Source organism: Pseudopodoces humilis, chromosome 8, assembly GCF_049639895.1.
Source record: "Pseudopodoces humilis isolate 2021_Gansu_Grassland_sample_001 chromosome 8, ASM4963989v1, whole genome shotgun sequence".
Taxonomy (NCBI): Eukaryota; Metazoa; Chordata; class Aves; order Passeriformes; family Paridae; genus Pseudopodoces; species Pseudopodoces humilis.
This window is the reverse complement of record NC_142207.1, coordinates 21,059,050-21,081,750: the sequence shown is the minus strand read 5'-3', so window position 1 is coordinate 21,081,750 and position 22,701 is coordinate 21,059,050. Positions and strand designations below refer to the sequence as shown.

General features: G+C 37.1%; 1 protein-coding gene across 2 annotated transcripts; it reads left to right on the top strand.

Annotated features, from left to right (window-relative positions):
- The first annotated feature begins 22 nt into the window (after nucleotides 1-22).
- On the top strand, nucleotides 23-21,349 carry CIRSR (corepressor of RBPJ and splicing regulator). Of its 2 annotated transcripts, XM_005519811.3 has the most exons (10): nucleotides 23-180; nucleotides 885-979; nucleotides 1,516-1,589; nucleotides 2,802-2,815; nucleotides 2,906-2,961; nucleotides 3,282-3,330; nucleotides 3,527-3,644; nucleotides 16,532-16,638; nucleotides 18,078-18,163; nucleotides 19,816-21,349. In XM_005519811.3, the coding sequence occupies exons 1-10, from the start codon at nucleotides 109-111 to the stop codon at nucleotides 20,537-20,539; spliced, it is 1,395 nt and encodes a 464-aa protein (XP_005519868.2). In that variant the 5' UTR covers nucleotides 23-108; the 3' UTR covers nucleotides 20,540-21,349. The 2 variants fall into 2 exon arrangements, with proteins under 2 accessions (XP_005519868.2, XP_087914641.1); XM_088058515.1 differs by lacking the exon at nucleotides 2,802-2,815 and having other exon boundaries at nucleotides 137-180.
- The last annotated feature ends 1,352 nt before the right edge of the window (nucleotides 21,350-22,701 follow it).

Sequence of the window (22,701 nt, the reverse complement as noted above, 5' to 3'; positions counted from 1 at the left end):
GCCCGCCCGCCGACCCGGAAGGCCCGGCCGAGGCCGCTCCGGAGCACCTCCGTCCCTGTCCCTGTCCCTGTCCGTGTGGGGGCCGGCGGCTCCCGCGCCTCTGCCGCCATGGGGAAGTCATTCGCCAACTTCATGTGCAAGAAGGATTTTCACCCCGCCTCCAAGTCCAACATCAAAAAGGTGAGGGGGGCCTGGGGATGCCCCGGGGGGACGGGTTGCCGATACCGCAGCGGCGCGAGCAGTGCTCCTCACCTTCGTGGGGTGGCACCGGGGCTGGGGCAAAGAGGAAAGAGGAGGCAGGGAAAGTAGCTAAGAAATACTTGAAGCTTCGAGTTTCCTCGTTCCCAGGTGTGTATGGGTGTCGCATTTTCCTGGCCCAGGCTTTTCAACGCCTGATTATCAGGACTAACAGGCAGCGTACACCGTCCAGGAAAAACCCACCTGTCACGATGTGCCCATGTTTTCCCAATATTTCATACCTGCCTCGAGCTGGTTGCAGGTGTTCTCTCCAGAAGTGTGCCCATGCCAAGAACCCCCGAGGGGACCCGGGGCTTGGGGTCTATCGAGACTTTGCCGAGCAAGGGTCACTGCAGGGAAGGCAGTGGCACCCACAGGGTATTTTCTGAGCTTACTTTTCCTTTTGAGCTAACAAATTTTGTCCTGTCTTTTCAGTGCATAAGTGTTGTTGGAACTTGGAGTTTCCCAAAATTACTGCTGTGGGAAGTTCGTTTTTAAAATACTGCATGAAAATAATGTATTTTATACAATTAGAAGGGTGATCATCCCTTGTTAATCATTTTTAATTGAGTAAGCCAGTTATTTATACACTAACATATTTTTCAATAGTTTTTGTATTTAAGTAGAAGCTTAATTATTTTAACTAGGTATGGATGGCAGAACAGAAAATCTCATATGATAAGAAGAAACAAGAAGAATTAATGCAACAGTATCTGAAAGAACAGGAATCCTATGACAATAGGTGAGAATTGGCTTAAGATCGCACACTTCTTCCTCCTGTCTTGTTTTCATGGTAGTGAAGGTCGTATTGCTGTGAGCAATTTGAAGTACTGTCTCCCATTGACTGTAGTAGTAGTAGGAGAGCACTGATTCATTAAGTGATGTCTGATTAAGCAGAAGTCACAAGAACTATTTTAAAGTGGTTTTGTGTCCATCTTCTAATTAATTTCAAAATATGCTACATTTCATAGAACAGTCAGTAACCTTGTATAACAATACTTTTGTATCACACAGAAATCTGTAACTCTGGACCTACTACTTTTCAGTTGAGATTGAAATGTGTGAATTTTGGTACACAGTGGGTCATGCAAAAGCATTGACTGGTCTCTCAGGTTTTTTGATACTCAGATTTTGTTACAAATAAATAAATTTTTTTATTAACAAATAAAAAAATGTTTGTTATCACAACAATTTCCTACTTTTGTTTTTGGGTTTTTTTGTGAGTGTTGCCAGTGTGATTGTTTTGCATGTAACATCCCAAATGCCCTTTTTATTTAGGTTGCTTATGGGTGATGAGCGTGTGAAGAATGGTCTTAATTTCATGTATGAGGCCCCACCTGGAGCAAAGAAAGGTATTGCAATTTCCTGATTGTGGACAGAGAGTACTGCAAAGCTAAAAACTTTCTGAAGAAATAAGCACAATGTATGTTATTGAAAATAACATGTTCATGGTGAGGTAATGATAGGAGGTGTGATTTTTTTAATTCTTTCTATGGGACTCTACAGACATAGGTAGATATAGATACAGTATGTAATAATTTTGATCTCACAAAACTTTAATTTCATTCAAAGACAATGGTTGGGATTTTTTTAAGCAACAGTTCAATGTGAAGTGTACAACCAGATAAAATATCTTTCCAGGAAACAATGTAGATTCTGTCCTCAACCAAGGGTGTTTCTTTAGCCAGTTATAAAGCCATTGGATGAGGACTAGACCTCACCAAGGCAGCAACTCAGACATGTCTGCACAAACCTGTTTTGGCCTGCCTGCACTCCTTTACAGAAATAGCACGTTGCTTTTGTTTAAACATTGCGCCCATAATGCAGCTTGGTGCTTGTCAAGCACAGGAAATACCAGAGCAAGAAATTAATTATCAGAAGTTATAAAAATAATAAATGCTGAAATTCGATAGTCAAAAGTGCTGCCTGTCCTGTGTCTGGTGAGTCTATGACTGTTTAGTAGTGTCATAAATGGAAGTTTCTAAATACCTGGTGGACACTCATATCAATCACTTAATTTTAGCAAGATCTGAATGTAAGTGAAGAAGTAAGAAAATATGTTCTCTCTAAGAGAAAACATGTTCCCTATAAAATACACCTTTCCCATTTGCATGAAATCCCTTGGAAATGCTTGGATGGACTCATTCTTGTAGACCAGGTTTTGCAATTATTTAACTTTAGAAGCTCTAGTGGTAATCTCTTAAGCTTGGAGGAAATGTAATTTCAAAGTAGCAATTATTGCTAAACTTTTTTTTTAATATCTTAAAAGTAAGTATTGTTGCTACTCTTGCAAAAAATGTTTGAAGTTTTTATTTGTGTAACAAATTTTAGAAGTAACAAGTTTTAGAAGGTGATTTTGGATTTACAGGATTTATAGCTATATACTAGAGAGTGGTTATTTTTAAGTGCACTCTAAATAAAGCTACTTTCTGAGTATTTGCACTGTTGTTTAGTAGAAACGATAAAATGTTTTGTCTTTAGCTTAGGGGGGAATACCATCTGCATTTTACATATGTAATTAATGCATCATTTCTTTTCTTTGCCTGCTTTCTGAAAATTCAAAGAGGAAACAAAAGAGGTATTTCATTACATTATTTTATGTTTTCTTCTTGCTTACTTAAAATGTATTCTGAAAAACTTCAAACTTACCATATTTTTTGTTTTATAGCAAGAAGGAGAGACTGAATATAAATTTGAATGGCAAAAAGTTGCTCCTCGAGAAAAGTAAGATATCTGGATTTTTCACATACTTTTCTATTTGTCCCCTTTTTTCCCCTGTTATATTTTTGAGCAGGTCACTTGTGTGATCTTGTCACATCCTGACTCTTAATTAGTAAAACCTGTTAACCTGGAACTATTTCCTTGCTCAGCTTTATTTCCGTTTGATTTTTACATCCATATTTGACACATGAAAAACAATGTTTACAGGAATTACACCTCTGAAATGGGTGCACACTTATCAACAGAAGGTAGTTTTGTATATGGTGTCTTTTAAAAAGCAATAGTGAATTGAGTATTTGTTTTCTTTCGTGTTTGTGTAACAGATATGCTAAGGATGATATGAACATCAGAGATCAGCCGTTTGGCATCCAGGCAAGTCACATAAATTTCACTCTGTGGATGTCTAGGGTGTATTTCAAATGTTGTCTATGCAGAACGTTCACTACATTTTATCATCTCTTGTTCAGTGGGTTTAAAAGCTTCTCTTATGCCTAATGACACAGACGTTGCTGTGAACATTTGGCTGTACTGGTAACTGAACTGTGTCAATTGGCTTTATTGCCTTTAGGTGCGGAATGTGAGATGTATTAAATGCCACAAGTGGGGTCACATAAACACCGATCGAGAATGTCCCTTATTTGGCCTTTCTGGAATCAATGCAAGTTCAGTGTCCAGTGACGGTTCAGGTAGGCAATGAATGGTTTTTAAAGGTTCTTGTTAGACGTATGGGGGAAGCTCATCATGTTTAATTTTAGAAGTTTTATCATATTTCAGAGAGTTGGTGAATTCTGGAAAATAGTTAATTCCAAATGTAGGATCCACAATTTTGAGTTAATTGTATCAAATTACTGGGACCGGATTTTCTAATTTTTTAGCAACTCATTTAAAAAAGATTCTGTATTGCTTTGATCCTATCCATGCCTAAAACTGAGAAGCTGCAATGAGACATTAGATCAGAATGACAAAATTTGTGTCACCAAAAAAATGAGTGGATTGTCAAAGACTGTCCCAGTTCAAATTTAAGCAAACTGCTTGGATAAGATGGAATATGTCATTATATCTTTGTTAATCACTTGGTAAAAAGGAGAGGTTTGTGGGCTTTTTTTAAAATATGTAATTGTGTAAGTGGATAAGCAATTGAAACCTAGATTTCCAAATGTCTGGTTTCCTTTCATTCCTTTCATTCTTTTTGCTTCTTGAACTACAATTTTTTTTTTCTTCTATTAGCTCTCCTGTTACTTGAAGTCACACAGCAGTTAGCGCTAGCTTATGTTTGAAGAAATGGGTATAAACATTCAAACTGAATTTTTTTTTTTGCATACAGTACTTTTTTTCAGTGAGTTAACCCAAGTTGTAATGCTTTTAAGTTTCTTAAAATGTGGGTGTGTTAAAAAAACATGCAGTAGCATGGATGACTCTTCAGCCTTGCTGCACTGTGCCTTAAAGTCATGTGTTGTGTCTTGGATTTTCAGGGATACCATTAGAGTTGCACACTTGATGGTTTCTGCTTTTCTTCTGTCTTCCTTCAGGTTATCTATTTTATGTAGCAGCTCTTAGTTTTGTTACATATTTAGCCTACCAACAATCTGGTTTTTCAGAATTAGATCACATAGATACATAGTTTCTTTGGGATGAGGCCTGGAAGAGTTGAGTTCGGGGAAACGGTACCTCTTACTCTCCTGTCTTTTTAGGCATTGTCTGATGATCATGCCATTATATTACTCAACCTGTAGTTGACATGCTCAGCCTTTCTGTTCAGTTGGTTATAAAATTAAATCACTTTCTTGCATGAATCTTATCTTAGAAAAAAATTGTGGTTAGAGCATTTGTTGATGGTGGAATTATTTTGTGCAGCTCTTGCACGTCAGAGAGGCTTTTGTGCTACAGAACTCACTGTCCACACCTCAGTTCAAATTATGTGGGTAAATTTTAGGGATGTTTGGTTGAGAAAGCAGAAAATATTTGTACATGTTTGCACAAACCTGAATGTGTGTTCCTTATTATTCATTACAGTGTAATACAGACACTCTGCAGTGTCAGTAGAAGGATAACTACTTGTTTCAAACCTTACTGAACTATCTATATAGGTGTAGGCAACGTTTGACTGCTGTGGGTGTTTCCCACTTGAAGAGATGTCCCCCAGGTGGCTTTTCAAACAATCTTTCTAAGCCTAAAGAGAACATTTAGCATATGTGATGAATTTTGCATGAAGGAAAATGGTGTAAAAGTACTTAGATGTTCTCAGTCTGTTCCAGTGCCCTCTCATTTTCAACTCTGGAACTTAGAAGACAGTGTGCTATGCTGAGCTTAGACTCTTGTAGGCTGAGGAAGGATTTTTAGGGAGTAGGGGTGGGCGACAGATCAGGATTTGTATATATAATTTGTAAGACGCTGTTCTTGAATTTGAATAGTCAGCTGTAATGATACTGCTACTTTCTCTTTCTCCCAGGGAAACTATGTAAAAACACTGTAGGTTAAAGTTCTTGATTTAATAGCAAATACAAGGCTTTAGAGAAAGTGGTAATATTAATTACAACATCATATAAAAGGTTGTCTGCTTTTTCAAGCCTCAGAAATACAAACCTTTCATCAACTTTTCTAAAACTTCATCTGATTTAATAACAAGATAAGTTACGCTCCTTTGATGATTTCTGGAAATGTGTGTAAATGAAGCACTACAGTTAAGTGACAACATAAATTCTTTGAGTTCAGAGTTTGCTTCTCTTAAGACTCATAATTCATCCACATGGTATTTGAAGCTTATGTCATATACTTTAAAAAAAAGTACAGTATTTTTGTTGTTTGTTTTTGTTGAAACCCTGACAGCAGTCATGTGTAGGCTGGGATGGGAATAATTACTTTGCGTTGCTGAGAGTTCAGCCCAGTTGTTACAGTGCTGCAGATCCACAGTTAGCTCTGCTGCATCTGTTTCCACCTCCAACCTCCATCAGAAGAACATTCTTCTGTTGTTCTCTGCAATACACCTCCTCAAGCTCTGTTTGTTCTTGCTTCTTTCTCTTCATCAGTAATTGCATGCACTCCTAAGCTGCTTTATAGACTAAATTCCTGATTATTTTTTATTGTTTTATAGTACAAATGCAAAGTACAATAGCAAAAATATCCATTGCCACACTGTTCTTTAAACTGGCTAGAGCTCCAGAAAATGCTACTTTGGGAGGGACAAATACTTTTTATGAGATCATCTTCTTATGAAACCTTTCTGTGTTTTGTGAACTGATGATTAGGTTTAAAGAAGTCCCTTGCACTAGAAACAATTTGAATTGTGCATGAATTGCTTCCCAACCAGCCCCTCCTCCACATGTCACAAGTGTCTCCTCATGCTTAGAAAGCTGGTAAAACACATGTAAATAGTCCACAGTTTTCATTTATCATGGTTGTCAGCACCAGGAAAAAAAAAGTACAAAACTACTTGGCTTCTAAGGTCAGGTAAAGTTCATTCAAATTTTCTGAAGCTGTTTGTTTGTCTGTAAAATGTAGAGGTTTAAACACAGGTCTCTGAACAGAGCAATGAATAGGGATTTCAAGGATAGCCAGTGATTACTGATAGTAATTGCCAGTCTGGAATGTGTACTAAATTTATTGAATTTTTAATAACTCAGTGTATAAAGATACGTTTGCAATGAACTCTCAAAGCATTGAAAAATGTTCAGCTAAATTACTAGATCATGTGATACTTTCAAAGGTTGGGAAGTATTGCCATATTTAGAAAGTAGTTGAAAACTTCTTTCTAGCTGGTGTTTCAGGAAATTGAAATATAACTATTGTCTCATAAATGAAAGTGTACAGCTGAGAAATACAGATATAATAAGGAAGAAAGGTGAAACCAGAGTAAAATTTTAGTACCGTAGTCAATGTACAAGGATTCCAATTAGTTTATGAAATTAATTGTATTAGAAGGACCAGATTTAAGTTCTAAATAACTAAACATTTTTTTTAAAGAGCAAATCTCTGGCATTTTTTTAGATTCTTTAGAAAGAGCTCTATTGCTTTGAAGTTACTTACTTGGTAGTGCTTTATTTCTTCTGATTTATAATCTTTTCATCCTAATAGAAGTCGATCTTACATCCTTTTCATGCAAATTGAATGGAATAATTTTTTTAGGCAGTGCGTGGTAGTTACCCTAGCTAAATTTAGGTTAGAATTCTTCAAACTTTGCAAATACTCTCCCTTGCTAGATCACACCATGCATCAGCACAGTGTTGGAAGGCTCTGGTCCATGTGCTGCTGAGCATCCTGGCTGGTGATGAATCTTTGCCCAGTCAGTGCGTGGGAACATTGGGCTTCATGGTTCTGAATCTGGTGTGCTAAGGACACTGGCATCAGTAATTTCTGCAGAAGTAGGTTTTAAAAAATGTTCTGGCTTCCCTGTAAAAGATTGGTAGTAGGCCTTGATACAAGTTCAGTTTGTGTTTTGTTCTAATTTTTTCCTGCTTCAGAAAGAGTGAAACAAAATGTCTTGTTTGGACTCACTATTTTTTTCAGTATCAGAGGAAACATTTGACTGCATATAAATGAAAAAATTGTCTGATATAGTTGACTTATCTAAAGTTCCTGCTCTGTTTCTCCATAAGGAAAAAAGAAGAATTATAAACTGAGATTTTTTTCCCCCACATCATGTATATAAAAAAAAAAAAGCCAGTATAGGCTTTTTCTTTCCCATCAATTTTATAAGTTGTGATTCTGTCATTTCAGCAGAATAGCTGCCTTTTAATCTGATGTGAAACATTGTGCTGTTCCTCTTAACACATAAAACTGGTTGGCAATTGCCATGTTGGATTTGGTGTTGAATATTTTGTGTGCAAAGACCAGTCACATCCTTCAGTCTCCTCCAGTGAAACCACTGCAGGGCAGAGGGTGTCTGTGGCACAGAACTGTGTTCTGCTGTCTTTGTCAGCAAACAAAAATAGTTACAGTACCTTAACTTGGGTATGGTGGCTTGGTTATTTTTGCTTCTGGGACCATTTTACTAATCTAGCTGGTAATTCATACAAAAAAATCTTACCATTAAAAAAGCACCTATTGAATAATATCTCACCAGTGAATAGAGATTATTTTTGCAATAAGGCAATTTCAGTGGATGTGGTTATCATGGGATAATCACATCCCTGGGGTACAGCCTTGTCTGTAATCTCCCAGGAGTGTAATTATTGCATGATAACTGCACCCCCTGGTGTTGCATTATTTCTATTATGAAATTCTTAGTTTTAGGTATAAAGTAACTTACTTTGATCACTGGAAACTGCAAAGTAGTGTTAGAATATTCCAGCTGTGAGGTTTATGGAGACTAACTTAGAAGATTTACTTTTCCTTTACAAAGGTAAATTAGGCAATCAAAATGCTTCTTTGGGCTAAACTGATTTGCAGAGTGTTTTACTGATAAAATCCTAACTTTCAAAGTTCAAACAAGATGAAAATATAGGTTGTGCTTCTGACTTTATGTGCCACTGTGTATATATGCATGTAGAAAATACAGAATGCATACCAGCAAAAAAACCAGCTCTCTAGCATCTCAAAGTTTGCCTATTTTTACAATCCTTTTTTTTCATTAACCAGCAGCATCTGCTGGGGTTTGTGAGGTTTTGTTGTGAATCCTGAAAAGCGATTGACTTGATTGGAACAGATATCATTAGGTGTCCTGTGCAAAATGTTTTGGAATAATACTGTTATTTCACTTCAAAATTGCCTGTGACTTTCTTGGTCAGGTGAAGTTAGGACAAACAGAATTTTTTTTTTTTCCTTTCATTCTTTCCTGCAAACAATCTGTCCTGTTCAATGATGGTTTGGGCAGATGGGGGAGGGATTAAAAAGCTATGAAAGCTTGAATGCTTACAACCTCTATTACATGGTTTTTATAACAAACAACCCACTATGGATATGTTTCTTTCTTATGAAGAAAGATATTACTATCTTAGGAAGTGAGGCTAGTGTCTCAAATTATTTGAATAGCATAGTTAAAAGTGGGATGGTAAGGTTAAAAGATGTTCTTGCACCCTTGGCCTATGAAAGCTAAGCCCGGAGAGTGCTGGCCATCCTCCTCTGCTGTGGACTACTTTGCATATCTTACAGCTGACTGGCTCCATATGTGATCCATGCCATGGAATTACTAAGGAAAAAGTACTGTAAAGTGCTTATCATGTTGTGGAAAATTCAGGCAAATAAAGGTAAAATCTAATAGAGCAACATGTGTGGGTGTCTAGTATCTTATGGTCTACCAAGATAAAGCCACTCTAGGTATGGCTGTGCAGGTGCAGCCTTCTGAAGGTTCATTACCCAGTTCTGGGGTTTGCACTCTCTCTTTTCATCTCCTGAGTGCCTTTAGGTGAAATACCTTTACAGAGTGATCACTGAAATTACCAGTCACATGGAGACAGCAAAAAATGAAATCTATGTTTATGTTACATTATGACTGCATCTCACTGCAGTTTCCCAGTGACAAATATGCTACCTTTTTCCCCAAAAGAGAAAAGTCTGCTTTGTATTGGGAATGCAGGAATTTTTTAAAATGTTCTCTTGAATTTGTAATAACCAAGAAAATGTATTTGAATATGTTAACTGTGAATATTTATATAAATGGTCATCTGTAGAAACATACAGTGTGTGAAACCTTCCTTTATGATCTGCAGCTGAGACCTTTGATTGTGAACAGTAGGAACCTTAACTAAATCTTCACATAGTTTAAGAACTGTCACATTTTAGAATAATCCTCCATTTATGTTTCAGAAGCCTTGGTATTTGTTGTGAATGCATAAGATACAGATTCTTTCAGTAATGTTGTGCTTAGCATTTAAACAATAAATATGGATTCCAAAAGCAGTTTGATAATGTTAAGTGGTTTTCACTACTCCAAAAAAGTAATAAGGAAGCTCAGGTTTCTCTGAAATACCACATCACAAAAGCATGGCAAATTACACCAAAATTCTGTGCTGAAGTGTTAAATACAGTTAAACTGCAGGCCCTCTGAAGAAGAGCTAATTAAAAGCCAGAGGTTTTAGTCATTGATTTCTCTCAATGCCAACTGCAGCAGTTGCTTTGAAGTGTAAATATGGTCTGAATGCACTCATCTCTGAAACAGATGAAAAAATTATCAGTAAAAGATGATTGATTCTAAATTAGTGGAGGCAGCATAAATTTACTGTGTGTCATGATCACATAATTTTGATAATAGTTCTTTGTTCTTTAGATAAAATAAGTGCCTACTCTCATCTCTGTCACAACCTCAGTAAAAGTTCACAGACTGTGGAGTGTGATTAAACTCAGTCAGTAATTTTTTTTCCATTTTTGCTCAATTTCCTTTTAAGCCATATTAACAAAAGCCATAGAAAACTCAGTGGACAGAACAAGAAAGTTATATGGATGTATTGACACAACTGTCTATTCTGATTTTAAAGTTAGTTTCTGTTTTAATAAAGCAAAGCATTAAAAGCATTGTATCATATGTTCACCTAGAAAAGGCAGCCTTCTGCATTCATAGTACATTTATCCTTCATGTGCTTATGTGCCAGACTGAAACCCACCAGCAGAATGTTTTCTAAAGCCTAGTTAATTCAAAAGAGATGTTTTTGTACTCCCTAGGTATTTGTTTATCTTCTTTTCCACAGCAAAGCATGGCTTTAGTATCACTATTGTGTAGAAAACCAAATAAATTTCAGTTTGGAGTCCTTACGGTCTCATGTGGTCCAAGCCACCTATAAGAAAGGATGTTGACAACATGCTTTAGGCCTACTTTGTTAACAAAAAATGTGTAGCAATAAAAGAGAAGCCTTGAGAGTATCTTGTCCTTGATTCATAAATTAAGTTTTAAGCATGGGAGCATGGAGCTTACTGGCCATGACATCTACTGCCAAATTGATAGCAGATACACAAGTTTGCTATGTTTACATTTTCACGTAAATTACCTCTCTTACCAAGTCAGGAGAAGTGTGATGGGTGATGATGGTGATGTTTTTAGATTAAAATGATCACATTTGTAAACTAAAAGATACCCATGCCAGAACACATTTTCAGAAAGGGAGAAAAGCCTATTCTAAATAGGCTAAAGTTCTAAAAGCCATATTCTACATACTCTGTTTTGATGATACGCAAAATGAGCAGTACTTAAAATAAAGGTAAGTAGTTGCAATTAAAATGTCACCATGAAGAATCTACTTTTCCCAGTATTTTCTACAATTTTCCAGTTAACTTTTATATAGTGTACTCTACTTAATTGTGTAACAATACATAGAATACAAATCAAAAAATACATACAACCTTATATATCATATAGTTCTGTAACTGCAGCCACAATGTAAGTACAACTGGTTACAGTCATTTCCCCTGCCAAAAATGGCAGTAATGTTTACAGTATTGTTTCTTATGTATTTGCTTTCCATTTATATTCCACAATAAAAATCCATTTAAAACCTGATTGATTGCAAAGAGTAATTCAGTTTGCTTATCTGCACTGGTGAGAGTAGTGAAAGCTGTAATCAGTAAATTGGACAAATACTGTCAAGACTGTGCATCATGAGTAGGTGGAAACTACTACTGTTTTTGGTGATACTGGCAAACACAACATGATTGTCTGTCCTCACTGCCACTGAAGCTGTTGCAGAAAAAGTAGTATTTAATCACAGTAGTTACAAAAAGGTATTTTAGCATACTGTTCCTTCATATTGAATGATAAGAAAAATGTGTTTTACACGTAGTGGAGGCCTGTTAGATGGTGTGTTACAGCTGGCATTGCTCTCCTAAGGGTGACCATGCCTCCTAGAGGAAACAGTCTGAAAACAATGGAGTGTTACATGCACTCTGCATTTGTAGCATCAAGAGAAGCACAGACAGAATAGAAAATTAATTGCAGCTATAGGTTTCTCTGATTTCTGGGACAGGCATGGGATATTGATGTGGGGTGGGAGAGCTTGCTGTAAGGCAGGCACTTAAGTAATTGAAATCCAGAGCTGTATTCCCCTCCTGATGGCTTAATAGAAGCAGAACTGATTCTGTTAAATTCATCTCAGATCTGTGATGAGAAATTGGCATGCTCCTTGTTCTAAAAAAGCAAATTTCTAATATAGAAATCCTAATATGATATTCTTCTGCAATCCAGTGTAATTGATGCTCATATATGCCTGAGAAAAAACTATTTACATCTCTTCTATTTATTTAATTGTACAAGTATTATAAAGATGCACCAAAAGCTGTCAAGCTGAGGTTGTACTCGGGTAGTGCTTTGTGAAGACTCAAATTCTTTTCACACTTCATTGCATGTTTTGAGTTTCTAGATTTTGTGCCCCAACTCTTTGAGTCTATCTGAATTGTATCCTTAAATAGTACCTTAAACAGAAGATAACAGAGAGAATTAGTGCAGCAAGAAGTTCTGTGCAAAGTAAGAATGAAGAAACTCTAATCTTTTTGCATGACAACACTGTTTCTTGAGAATTACAATAGCCCAAAACCAACCCCTTTAAAAATCCGTTGGTGGGTCTTTAACTATGGTGATGTCATATGCAAAACCAGTTAATTACACTATATGACAAAAAGTTTTTCCAAGACTGTTAATTAGTTCTAAAGCAGATAAATGGTTTAGTTTTAGCCAAGTGGTGTCTGGGAAAGTTTGAAATTTTTTTTTCCCCCTTTTCTTTTTTTTCCCCTATCAAAATGCAAATTTCAGAAAATAACCTTGACAGTCAGATTCAAAAATAGCAGGGTACTGTTGACTTGTTTCAGGAAGAATAATAAACAGATGAATAAACTTTGTAACTTTGAACTTATTTTTAGTTTGCTGATGAAAGAATGCTGAGAGACTAGTTGTCAGAAGTTGTAGCAATCAGCTATTTTTGTAGGATACCTGCATATAAAGTTCTGCCAGCTCATGGTATAACATCTCCAGGTGTTTTCACCGGCATGAGGTCACAGAGGTAGCTTCTTCACAGGCTGTCTCACAAGTGTGTAAGGAATGCCTATATGAGTAGATTGATTTTCATAGCATGTAAAGGATTTCTATGTCACTCCTGATGTAGGAATGATTCTGCAAGTTGATGGGTGCTGTTCAAGAATAGTAAGCTATCATCATTGCCAAAGATTTCAGCCAACTGAGAGCCTCTCAGCTCAATCTTACCTCTGTTTTACATTTAAAGACTCAGCTGGAGCGGAGGGCTGCCAGGTATACCTAGTACTAGACTCAGTCTTAGAGGGTGAAGACACAAGTGTGGTCATAAGCCAAAGGCAGGCTGAAAAGATTTACCATTTTGGGTTACCAGGCAACCTGGTGGCATCAAGGTTTAAGCTTTAACTGCTTAATAGGTAAGCCAAGGACACTTCTGAGAAGTTGCTTTTTTCTAATCTCTGTTAAGTGAGGTTCAGTTTTTAGTGTTTCTTTTACAGGCTTTGTCCCTCTCATTTACATTAGCCAGGAAAAATACCCTTATAAATTTTATAGTATGGAAATGAGAATGTGATAGTTTACTCACAGATTTAGGCATCTTTTAGGACTCTGTGAAAAAGCATCTCAAAAGTAAGTATGTTACATGCCTCAATGCTGTCACATAAAACAGCTGTGCCCAGGAATCCTGAGAGACCTCAACCTATCACTGTTATTTCAAAGAAAATCATATTTTCTCATCAACATCATTAAAATATAAATCAAAAGTTCTGTTGAGGTGGGAGAAAGAAGTCACCAAGCATTTGATTCCTTTGATTCCAAGTAGAGGTGTTTAATTATGAGAATAAACATTTTCTTGATTGTTGTTCTGTTGTACTGAAAGTAAATAGTAATAGAGGTTTGCAGTTAAGCTGTGTAGCCATTGTCAAATATGATGTCTTAATTGAACTTATCAGCCTGGACTTGTAACCAGGTAGAAAACAATCTCTAGATGTCCCAGATGTCTAGATTTTTATGCATCTGTTTCATCCTCCTAAAAAATATTAATGTTTTTCAAACTGCAAAGATGCCATACTGCAAGGAAGTGTCTTCCATAATCAACCATTCTGGACAGCTGCCCATGTCATGCCTGCCTGGGGTCTGCACACAGAAAGGTTGTGAAATAGGGTTGTGTTTTGACTCTACTTTCATTTATGGGGTTGGTTTATTTTCTGAATCTCATTTCCTAGTGTTTTCTAAAGCTTTTAGTTATAGTAAAAATAACATACTTAATAAAGCTTCTTGGAGATTCTTGCATCTCCTCACAAGCTAGGCTGAGCCCAAATTACTGTTTCCCTTACAATTGCAGAGAGACCAAAACAGGAATAATTTTATTTCATAAACAGCTTTAATCTCAAGTTTCTGTGGGTGCATTTGATGTAGCTTGTATACATCCACAAAAAAGGAATAACAGTAGTTTGGTAACTGTCCTTATCATGGTAATACTGCGTTGCAACTAAAATACTGTAGGTGTAGCTACGAATTTCTCTTTGACATCATTAATATACAAGGAGACAGATACACAAATATCAGTAGTGTTGGGCATTTGTTACAAGCTTTTTCTTAAAAAAGAAGAAATAATTTTGCTTGCCTCTTTCCAATGTTATGCACAAGAAATGCCAAAAAGGTTTGTTTTTGGAAAATAATTTTGAATTGTGCTTTTGAAGGCCAATATGCCTTCATGTCTCTCTGGTCTCAATTCTGACCATAGTCCTCATAGGGAACCGCAAGGTTAGGGCTTCTATCTTGGTTATTTAGCAAGTCTGATGTATAGATTTGGACAAGTTGCATTTCTCTATTGATCTAATCCTACTAATGAGAATAATTAAGTATTGGATACACACCGAAACAGATACAATGCTGAAATACTGAAGAGGAATACCTAAGAAGTTAGTTAAGTTACTTCATTAGGCAGTGGCTCTTGGAATAATAGGGAGGAAATGCCTTTGAATAATAGAGGTATTCTAGGCTTGAATTGGTCAAGTGTTTGGGTTTCTTTGGTATGGAGAAATCTTTCATGACTCTGTGCTTTGTTTCTGTTTGGCTTCCTCATACTCGGTTTTTGACTGAATTGTGTGGCTGTTTTATATGGACTTTTCAAATCAAGGCCTCTTCTGGTACCAAGTTCTGTCATTAGGTGTCTGTCTAATGTTACTTTTGGTTCCAGCCAGACTAGATTTCAGCAGGCAGACCAAGGTGTGAAATTTTAAATATGTAAAAATGTAGACATGGGGGCCTATACACACTCATTAATTGTGAGTTTATAAGCACACTATAACACATAAAATGAAAAAGCACTTTTGGTAAAGTACAGGGGGGATGGGAAATAACCCCCTACTTAAAAAAAATGTAAACTCAAGGGAAGACTAAAAAGTATCTCATTTGAAAATTCTTTTGCCCAGCAAAACAAGGAACTTGTGAAAAGAAAGTCATTAATGCAGGGCTCCTTAAACCATTTCCAAAGTTTTGTTTAATTCCCTCCTGCTTTTCTGTTTGTTTCTGTGAGGTAATATATTATACAGAAAAACTAAGAAAAAGGTTACTTTTTTTTAAGAAAGTGCAATGTTACTTTCCATATATTTTTTATAGCAAAAATTTCACTTTACTTTTCCATATTTGTCTGTGTTAAAAATGTATGAGTTTTGTCAGTCTTCACAACTAAGAAAGCCTTACAGAGCAGGATCAGTACATTCATAAGGCTAGTTAATCTTACCATTTACAGTAGTTTACTGAAGTAATAGTAAACGTGTGCTCCATGCCCTGTTTTACATTTTTTTAAATTTAGATCTACCTTACACAGTTCATTGACAGTAAGGTTAGTGAAGGAACTGGGAAGGAAATTTACTGAAAGTGACCTCACAAGAGAGTGAATATTTAGGGTGAAGAAAAAGTATCTAATCAGACAAGTACACTACATTATGATGATCACAGGGATTCAATTAAAGCATAAGAGTGAGTTACAAGGTTTGTAAATTATGCAGTCAAGTCTGAATGATACATAATACATCCCCTATTTTACTCATTGTTAGATTCTTGTAAAGAAAGAAATCATGTGCCTAATGCCAACACCTAGTCTAATGAAAAATATAACATGGTTTTTAAGCTAATAAAACGAGAAATCTCTGAGGAGATAACAGTCTAGAGGCTACATCTGTTCAGCAATCCCTAGAATAAGTAAGGACATCAATATTTTTCATGTGTTTTATATTCTATAAGTATTCTTCTAATGTTACTTTTTAATGTTGTGTCATTATGAAAAATGAGTTATTAGTGAAATATTAGAGGTGCATTTTCTCGTTGTTTTAAAGGAAAGGAGGCACCTGAGTCTTATTTAATGTGCTTTATTTAGATCTCCTGTGCTTTTTTACTATAATAAAAATATATTACTAGACTTATCTAATACATTGTTTTCAACATGACAAAGTTACATAAGAGAATCCCCTTGTACTTAAAGAAAAATGCAATTATTTTCCATTCTGAATCTTCAGACTGCTGTTTTAGAAAATCATATCTGATTATTTGCTCAGCAGAAGATTATTGAGTTGATTTAGCTGTGATTTTACTTAACAAAGCTTCAACTGAATTCCCACTGTGGAGTCCAAAAAAGGTAGAGAGATATAAATGATATATTCAAACTGTGATTTTTGTGAACAGGGCCATCAATGCACCCCTCGGAGCTAATAGCGGAGATGAGAAACAGTGGGTTTGCACTGAAACAAAATGTACTGGGGAGAAACTTGACCGCAAATGATCCATCACAGGTAATACCTTTTTACCAGTAAGCTGAAAATGTCTGTAGATCTAAATGTGATTGCTTGTGAATTGTTACTTAATGTTTTCAAATATGCATATCCATAGGAAAGCTGAATAGCTATACTAGTAGAAAAATGTCAAAAAACTTAGTTTTCCAGCTTTGTTTCATACAGAATGGTGAATCATAAATTACTTCTTTTAAAACCACATATGATAAATTAAATCCCTCTTCTGGGTGACTAGAAATTGAATTTTTCATAAAGGGGTGGTTAGGGCTTCTGCTGCATACTTGTAATGCAGTGCTACCCTTTGGATGAAGTTTGAGGCAGTACGCACAAATAATTACTGCCAGGAATATTATATCTGAAGGGTTTTTTTTACTTGATTCACTATTGTTCCAGTTTTTATTTCTGGGAGTGAAAATGGTTCAATTGCCTTTACTTAGACAGATCAAAGTATATTACTAATTGAAGTGCTTTAATAAAAGTGTAAAATGAAAGATTAATATACACTCCTTGAAGTAACCTGTGTTTATATGGCAGGATAGTCAAACCACTTGTAAAGAGGGGATGACTATAAACTGGTCTTGAAATCTTCAGTAAATCAACAGTTCATTGTGTCTCCACAGATGGATGTACCTTTGCCTTTCAAAAAGCTATGTACCCCAAAAAATGTACCATATGGGCACTGTTAAATGAATCATGTTGATATCAGTATGTTTGCTTTATGTTAGGTGTTCTGGCATTTCTTTGTAAGAGCTTTTAATCTTTATTTCTTCTTTCGTCTTCTGAGTGTGGCTAAAATGAAAAACATCACTGTGGAGAACTGTCGTGTACCAGATGTGCATAATTTGAGGAATTCAGGGTCTTCAAAGTAGTTTTGCTTTGCTGATTACGTTACTGTATGTAGATTATATGATTACAGTATTTTGCATTGCTAGAAGACTTTGTGCACATTTAAAGACTAATAACACTACAGTGAAGTAGATGTGTTACCCATTTTCCTAATGACTAAACCGAGACAGAAAAGTAATTTGCTTAAATTACTCTGAGTTCGAGCAGGACTAGCATCTTACCTATTCATCCAAGCGTGATAACAATGGAGTGACTTATCCTGGGGAATCAAGGGCTTCAAAACTGGCTCATTTTTATTAACTATTTCAGAAATGTTTCTTTCCCTAGCAGTGATTTTTTCATACATTAGTAATAACTCCTGTTGTATAACCCCCACATTATAACACCTACTCAGCTCTGAGAGAGAATGTCAGGGTTTTTCAACTTGGTAGAGTGTATTCTGTTCTAACCAGTCTCTTATGCTGACTTAGTAATACAAATATTTGTGTCTGTGCAAAAATAAGGTATGTAGAGGCACCACTTTTAAAACAGAAATCTGACTGAAGATATTATTTTTATCTATAAGAACCTGATGTCTTACTGCATTTTTCTAGGAGTTTGTTACAAGTGAAGGAGATGATGATCCAGAAGTTGAATTTTTAAAATCACTGTCAACCAAACAAAAACAGAAGCTTCTAAGGTATGTCTGGTACCTAGTGGAGGGGATATGTATCACCAGTATTTCTGACTACATCCATGATTGCCACTGTAACTCCTTGGTGCCTTTTAGTACCATCAGTACAGAAGAAAATGAGTTTAGTTTAAATACACTTGATCACAAATGGCATCATGTAGCATGATTTTTAATCTACTTGTTTTATTTAATCTAGTTTTGATGCCTTTGACTGGGGCTCATTTCCAGTTTAACTGGGATACTGAAGTACGAATTGGCTCACTAGAGACGCTGTGCTGCTATTTTAAAATATTATTCTGCATTCTGTTGTTTACAGTATCTTCTTCTGGGATTAAAAATTCTGTGATCTTGTTCACTGGTTTACAACTTGACAAAGTTTATCTTCTCCCTGTGGCTGAACTGAGCCTGATTCTGTACCCCAAGGCCAAGGTTGGCCCAGCTGCGCCCTGTGCTTGTGTCAGGGTTTGCAGCTCATTGCTCCCTGTGGGTCTGAGTTAATGTGGTTCTTGTGCTTTGCTTTTATGCAACTGGTGTTGTGTGCCAAGTGACTTACGGGTTTTTTTGTCTCTTCATTTGCAACATTATCCTGAAATAACCTCAAAATGTTTAAAATCAAAAATACTGGCTAGATCACATAGAGGCATGCAGATAAAACAAGCTTTTAGGATGAAAGATGTCAGATATGTGGGGAGTGGGAGGAGGGGAAGGTGAATGGCTAAGTAGGTCCATGAGTAGATAGGTACACACGGTATTCACATATGTAATAAATAATTATCTGAAAATAGTCAACATGTTTTATGTTCCTTTTAAGTAAGGACTGTGTATGTAGTTAGAATAATTTAAAATGTTATTTTTGTTTGAACTTCTGCTGGCCCAACACATTTAAATATTTATAATCCTTTATATTTGAGAAGCTGAAGTTTAGTAAGTATTTGGGTCCTTTAGGTTTTATTAGTCTGAAGCTTTTTTTTTCATATACAGGAAGCAGTTTCACTATTCACTCACTGATATTCTGAGCATAAATACAGAAAGCTAAATAAAAACTACACTGAAGTAGTGGAATAGCAGTGAATACATGTGCATGATAGAATATTGTACATTTACAGATAGAGAAGTGTAAGTTACTAGTTGTGAAAAAAGAGGTTACTGGAAATATCTGTATTATTTGCCTAAAGAACTCAAAGATGTATGTTTTAATCTCAGTTTTCATCATTAATAGAAAGTGAATACTAATTGCATTTTTTTCACTTTCAAAATACCTTTTTAAAATGCACAAACAAAAGCAGCAATGATTTTCTAAAGTCTCCAGAGCAGCCTGACAAGGGGGGAAAAAAAGCACTACTGAATGTATTTATTCCTAGTTACAAGGCCCAAATTGACAGTTACTTATCTTTTTGAAAATCAAAGATTTAAAAAATCATATTACTCCTGTTTTGAGGGAGCAGCTGTGAATTACATACTATGGGTAATGCCAGGTTAGAAGTTTTAAAATGAAACTTTGCTGAAAAAGGAAAAGAATTCAATGTTTTTTTTAATGAAAATGATTGTATTTACTGTGTAGGTCATCAGAAGTAGTGAACATTAAAAGACAATGACTTTGTAATTTAGTACATCTTAATGTGTCTGATTGTGCCACTCTTTTATTTTGACAATAAAAGGAAGTTGGATCGTCTAGAGAAGAAAAAGAAAAAGAAAGATAGAAAGAAGAAAAAGCAGCAAAAGAAAAAAAGCAAAAGTAAACACAAGAAACATAAGATGAGATCCTCTTCCTCATCTTCTAGTGAGACTTCAGGAAGCAGCAGTGATAGTGAGACTGACAACAGAGATAAAGAAGCAAAAAAGAAGATGGATTCTAAGAAAAGAAAAAAAGACAAGTTTTCAGAGGCTAGCAGCAGCAGTGATTCAGAAGGAAAGGCAAAAACGAGGAAGGAAAAACTTTATGAAGATCTCTCCAGTAGTCACGGTAACAAGGACAAAGATAGGGAGAAGTACAAGCTTTTAAAGCGAGACAGTTCTGCAGAGAACAGCAAATGGAACTCCTGTGAGGGAGAAAGAAAGTCCACAAGCAGATACCGTAGCACCAACACAAGAGACACTGAAAGAAAGGAGGATAGTAGAAGCCAAAAGATGAATGAAGGGAGCAGGAAAAGCCCATGCTCAAATCACAGCAGTTCCAGGCAAAGGCACATAAGAAGAAGTCCAAGTCAAAGCCCTGGTGAAGAGCGGCACAGGAAAAATGAAACCAGAAGCCCCAGCACAGATGTTCACAGAGAGAAGAAAAAATGTCGAGAAGGCTATGGGGACAAGTGCAGTAAAGTGGAACACAGAGAAAGGAGCAGACGCAGTAGAAGCAGAAGCAGAGAGAGGAAAAGAAATAGGTAGTATAGGGGACAGGTGCAAACAAGAATTTCTCTGGGTTTTGATGAATACCTTTTAACAAGGGCTCAATTACATACTGCTCTTCATTTTCCAACCTCTGTAACTAGCATTTCCTACATAAAGCCAACAGCATCAATTCTATTGTGTTGGAATATTTGTAAATTAGGTATAAATGTTAAGGTATTTTTTTACTGTCTAAATACGCTTATTGGCAAATATCTCTTGTATACATGCAGTAATTCACAGACCTGAGTTTAGAAATTTAAAATATTTAAAAGCAGTATGCAATACTCTTGGTTTCATCCATGATTTCTGTTTAGATGCAACTGCAAGGGGGAGCAGAGAAAGCATTTGAGATTGTCCTGGATAAGATCATTGCTTTAGATATCAAAGCATTGTCTTGTAGAGTGTTTTGTTTTTTTCATACTGAAACATTTTTCCTAAAGTTCCCTGTAAGAGATCAATTTCAGGAGTTAAAACAACAGAGAGACATAGTTCACATAAGCGTATAGCCAACATTTTTTGGCTTCCTGCAGTGTACAGCTTGGTCAGGGCTATCTCAACATCTTGAACCCCTGTTGGTATGTGTCAGTACAATGTCAAGCTATTGTTCAATAATCTCTCAAGACATGAAAGGAATATTTACTGCCTCAGCTGTTTCATGTATGTCATTGTTTGTGGTAGTAAGTTAGTGTAAATAGTCATCCTTTTGTTTTCATGAACCTTTTCCTTTTTTTAGTGATTGTCAGTCATTTTCTGCATACACTGTTATGAAGATGAACTTCCATAATAAAATACCTTATTCTTTAAAACCAGTAATAATTGCTGTCTTCTTTAGAGTTCTGAGTCAGTACAAATGCACAAGGCAACACTTGACAAGGTTTTTATTGCAAAGGAAAGGCTTCTCTGCTCTTTCAGGGTGGCAGATGGAAGTATTCATTAGTGGACACATGAAACAGTCACTGTACTCGGTATTCCAGCAACTTTCTCACCCTCCTCACTCACAGGACAAATGGGACTATCTGTTATTACCAGTCCACTTCCACTTCACTCAGAAGATTCTCAGCACTGCAGAGTATAATAATACATGGTGAAAGTGACCTGGCTTATCGTTTAAGTGCATGTGAAGAGTTTGAAAGGGTGAGCCATTAAGAGATGTCACCTCTTTCAATGTGTGTCTGCATTAGGTTGCTCTGGGCATTCCTGCTGAAGTAGCTGGGAGTTAAAGAGCCCCTGCAGTAGAGTCAGCCCCCCTATATTGATGTGTGGAAGTTCTGATTCTGAAAGAACAGGCAGAGACTGCAAAAATGCTTGTTTTAGCAATCTAAACAAAACCTCCGTGTAAGCTAAGAGTAATGTGATAGGGGAAAAGGCATATTCTGGGAGAACATTTTTGTGTTAAGTGCAGTAGTGAAGATAGGAATATCGGGAAGGCGCCTCCGTTCCAAAAAGGGTCTCTCCAGTTGTTTTGTGTTTGGCTCAGGAATCCTGCCAACTACAATGCAATTGACTCCCACCTGAAAAAGAGTGGACAGCTCGACATCCACAGCTGTATGCTCTTTGGAGGGCTCTGCACTTCACTCCTTTCCTTGTAGTTAAACAGCATATCCTGCCTTTTCGCACAGAAAAAGACTGGCAGAAAAGTAATGACATTCTGGATGTATCTGTCTTAGACTACATATGGAAGAGCTTTGGAGCAAACCACTCATCTTCCCAGGGGAAGGTTGATGTGGCTGTGCTGGCAGTGTCTCACTGATCCCGCTACCTTCCCTAGACCGGTTTATGTCCCCTCACCGGCACGGAAGCCACAGGGAGCCCCGGCCGGAGTGCTCCGGGCAGCGGGGCTGTGCCGGTGCCGCTGTGGGGCCTGGCCGAGGCAGGTCCGGGCCGTGTTTGCCCGCTGCCCTCACGGGCCCCGCCGGCACCGCCCGCGGCGCGGGGCGGCTGCGCGCGCCCGGCCCCGCCCCGGCCCGCGGGTCTATGGGGCACCGCCGCCCCGGGCCGAACGCGGCGCTCGGCAGAGCCGGCGGGGTCCGGCAGGAGGTGCTGTCGCTCCGCGGATGGCGGTAAGAGCAGCTCTAGCGATAGCTCTGCTCCAGTATTTATTTATTTATTTTCGTTAAAGCCGCGGAATAGGGTTAAGCTTCTGCGGGGCTGGGCGGCGG

Coding starts and splice junctions, on each gene's coding strand:
- CIRSR (XM_005519811.3), top strand. CDS start 109: ATGGGGAAGTCATTCGCCAACTTCATGTGCAAGAAGGATTTTCACCCC. Junction 181..884: donor CCAAGTCCAACATCAAAAAG/GTGAGGGGGGCC, acceptor TATTTTAACTAG/GTATGGATGGCAGAACAGAA. Junction 18,164..19,815: donor CAAAAACAGAAGCTTCTAAG/GTATGTCTGGTA, acceptor TGACAATAAAAG/GAAGTTGGATCGTCTAGAGA.